At 38.1% G+C, this 2900-nt stretch overlaps 1 protein-coding gene across 1 annotated transcript; it reads right to left on the reverse strand.

Annotated features, from left to right (window-relative positions):
* Window positions 1-330: 330 nt before the first annotated feature.
* On the reverse strand, window positions 331-2047 carry LOC133672265 (uncharacterized). The gene has a single exon (XM_062092637.1). It carries the CDS (start codon window positions 1760-1762, stop codon window positions 563-565), a length of 1200 nt encoding a protein of 399 aa, XP_061948621.1. The 5' UTR covers window positions 1763-2047; the 3' UTR covers window positions 331-562.
* Window positions 2048-2900: the final 853 nt, after the last annotated feature.

The following is a 2900-nucleotide window of genomic DNA, read 5'->3' on the forward strand; positions in this document are numbered from 1 at the left end:
TATATCTTTAATAAATACTCCCTTAAGAAAAAAAAAAGAAAAACTGATTGAATAAAAAAAATATTTTAATAAATAAATTTAATAAACATAATTAAATAAATATTTTATTTTACGATATTAATATCTTAATCTACGTTAATTTTTTTATAGATAAATTCAAATTGTAAATCCCAGCTAACCGCATGTTTCGGGAAGACGTCGTTTTAGCATTGCCAAAAATTGAATGCAAGCAAACATGTATTTACAACAAATAATATGAATTGTGACGCTAACATATAAAAAACTAGTGAACATCAAACGACAGGACAGCTATCTTAAGGTTTCCTTCGATTACAGAAATTTAAACTCTCTTTTCTTTTTTCTTTTCTTTTTTTTAAAAAGTCCTTTATACGCTTTGTTTCATAGTACAACTCGTTTTCCCATATACATACATTTTTTCAATTCTCCATTTTTTTATAATTACTATCAGAAAAAGAAAAAAGAAAAAGAAAACCCAACCCCGAGAAACCCTTGGAAAAACAATATATTTATATAATATATATCTGATGCCACTTTTCTATCATCACCGGGAAACCGACTCGGCCAATTTCCCAATTTTCTCAACAAGTTCAGGCGACAGTTTTTTAACCGGTTTCCTCTCCTTCTCTGGTCTAAAATCAAACCCCAGAGCATCCGACACTTCCTCGGAGCTCCACCCGGCTTTACGTAGAGAGTCCGAAAACCGATCCACTTTCAAAAGCAAAGCATCCAGGACTGCTTGATTGTCTAAAATTACCATTTCACCCTCGAAAAAACCCGACGCTGATACCTCAACCATTTCCTCTATGTCGGACTCCTTCCACCCGCCTTCTCTCAAAACCGACCCGATTTTCTCTATATAATCCCCCACCCATTTCGGTATTTCGGATCTTCTCATCTCAAAAAACCGTTCCGGGGACGAAGATCCCGACGAGGACGACGCTGAATTCCTCCTCCTCCTGTCCACCGCCGCGTCACTCCAAAACTCTACCCATCTCGGTGTCCTCGACCCGTTTACCAGACCCGTATCCAAACTCTTCCGCGACAGATTGTTGGATATCCCAGTAGATTTCTCACTGACAGACTTCTGCTTTTTTATGATAATCGGGTGAGATTCGGAGCTCCGGAAGAGAGATTCACGGTCAAAGAAATCTGATAAATCCAACCCGCAACAAAAGATCCGACTTTCATCGATAAAGAAAATGGGATTACCCGCTAGGGATGGCTGACAAGGAATGTAACAATGGTTAAAAATGGGAATCAAAAGAGGGGCTCTTTTAAGTGAGTTTCTCGCGACTCGTAAGGCTTTTTCCGGGTCGGATGGTCTCGGACCCCAAGATTTCGACCACAGAGTGTTTCGGGCAATTTGGAAGCAAATAGCAGCGATTGGGAGGTCAAGGGAGGCGCGTAGGTGGAGGCGGGCACCAGCAGAGCGCCAGTCAGGGAATCCTGGGCCGACAGGGAGGCCAGCAGAGAGGACGGCGCGGAGGTCAGGAGGGAAAGCAAAGCCGAATTCAGCCTCCGATCGGGCGAATTCAGATTCAGTAAGACCAGGTTGGACTTGGATGCCAGAACTGCGCAAGTGGGTAATTACTTTATCAGCTAATGAAGAGAAAGAGAGGAGGCTGTTGCGAGGTGGGAGTGTGGTGGTTGTTGATGGGGCAGCTGCTCGAGCTGAGAGACGGCGTAAGCCGGCAATATGACCCGGGTTTAGGCCGGTCATTCTCCGGTCCACGTCTACCATTGTTGTTTAGTTTCAAAGAAAAAACAAGAAAATTGTGGACAGAGAGACAGAGAGAGTGTATAAAACAAGAAATGGGTTTTCGTTTCTGGATGAAAGGCTTAAGGAGGTTTGTGTTTTCTCTTTTAATTCACCTGTTAAAGGAGAAGCGGAAAGGATTGGGAATATTGTGTGTGTGTAAGGCGAAAATGGAGAAAAGCGAAGGAACTCCTAGCGCTGGTAGAAGATAGAAGGCTTTTTAAGAGAGAGAAAGAGGGAGGAAGAGAGAGAGCTTTTGTTTTGTAAAGAAAGGTGGGATATTTATAGCTGTTAAAGGATGGAGCCTACCTGTTTCAGATTTTGGTTTAATCAGTTTTATCTTTTAGCTTTCCTTATTTAACCTTCAAGTTCCCTCCAATTACTACTTGCTGATACGATAATGAGCATAGCTGCTCATGGTAAAGAATTTTTATTTTTTTTAAAGTAAGATTTTATGAAACTGACTCTTGAAATAGTATACACAAAAATTATGTTGATCATAAATAAAAAAAAAGAGGATTTTTATTTTGATTATATATTATTATTATTATTATTATGTATGATTCAAATTAAGAAGGATTTATATAAAATAAAATAAATTTTTAAATCTAATAAATGTATTTGGAATAAAATTAAAAGCAAATTAAAACTCTAAAAAATCTTGAGTTTGTTTTTTAATATTCATAAATTTTAGTTTTTTTAGAATTATTAAAAATTTATATAATTATTAATTTTAAAATTAATAAGATATACACTAAATTATCCAGAGAATCACGTTAATAATAATAAAAAAAAAAAAAGAGAAGAAAACAATGAGACAGTACTGTTACGGTCCAGTCAAATGAAAAACAGGAGTGGGATAGTGTATTTATAGGCTGGACATTTACTTTTCGGCATCCAAAAATCGCTGTGCGAGATTACTTGAGAACAGAATATCTGCAAGTAGTCAAGGGTAGAAATGCAACAGAGACTCGAGAGGGAGAGAGAAGCAACGGCTCCTCAAAGTGGAAAGTGACAAAGTGTGGGTAATTGGGAGGTGATTGTGTTGGGATGCTATACGGTCACTTTTAACGGGAATTTAGCACAGGAGAGGGAGGTGATACTAAGCCAAACAAAAAAGAAA

The sequence above is a fragment of the Populus nigra genome, chromosome 14 (assembly GCF_951802175.1).
Source record: "Populus nigra chromosome 14, ddPopNigr1.1, whole genome shotgun sequence".
NCBI lineage: Eukaryota > Viridiplantae > Streptophyta > Magnoliopsida > Malpighiales > Salicaceae > Populus > Populus nigra.

Bases quoted from the DNA above. Each gene is read 5' to 3' on its own strand.
- LOC133672265 (XM_062092637.1), bottom strand. From the start codon at position 1,762: ATGGTAGACGTGGACCGGAGAATGACCGGCCTAAACCCGGGTCATATT.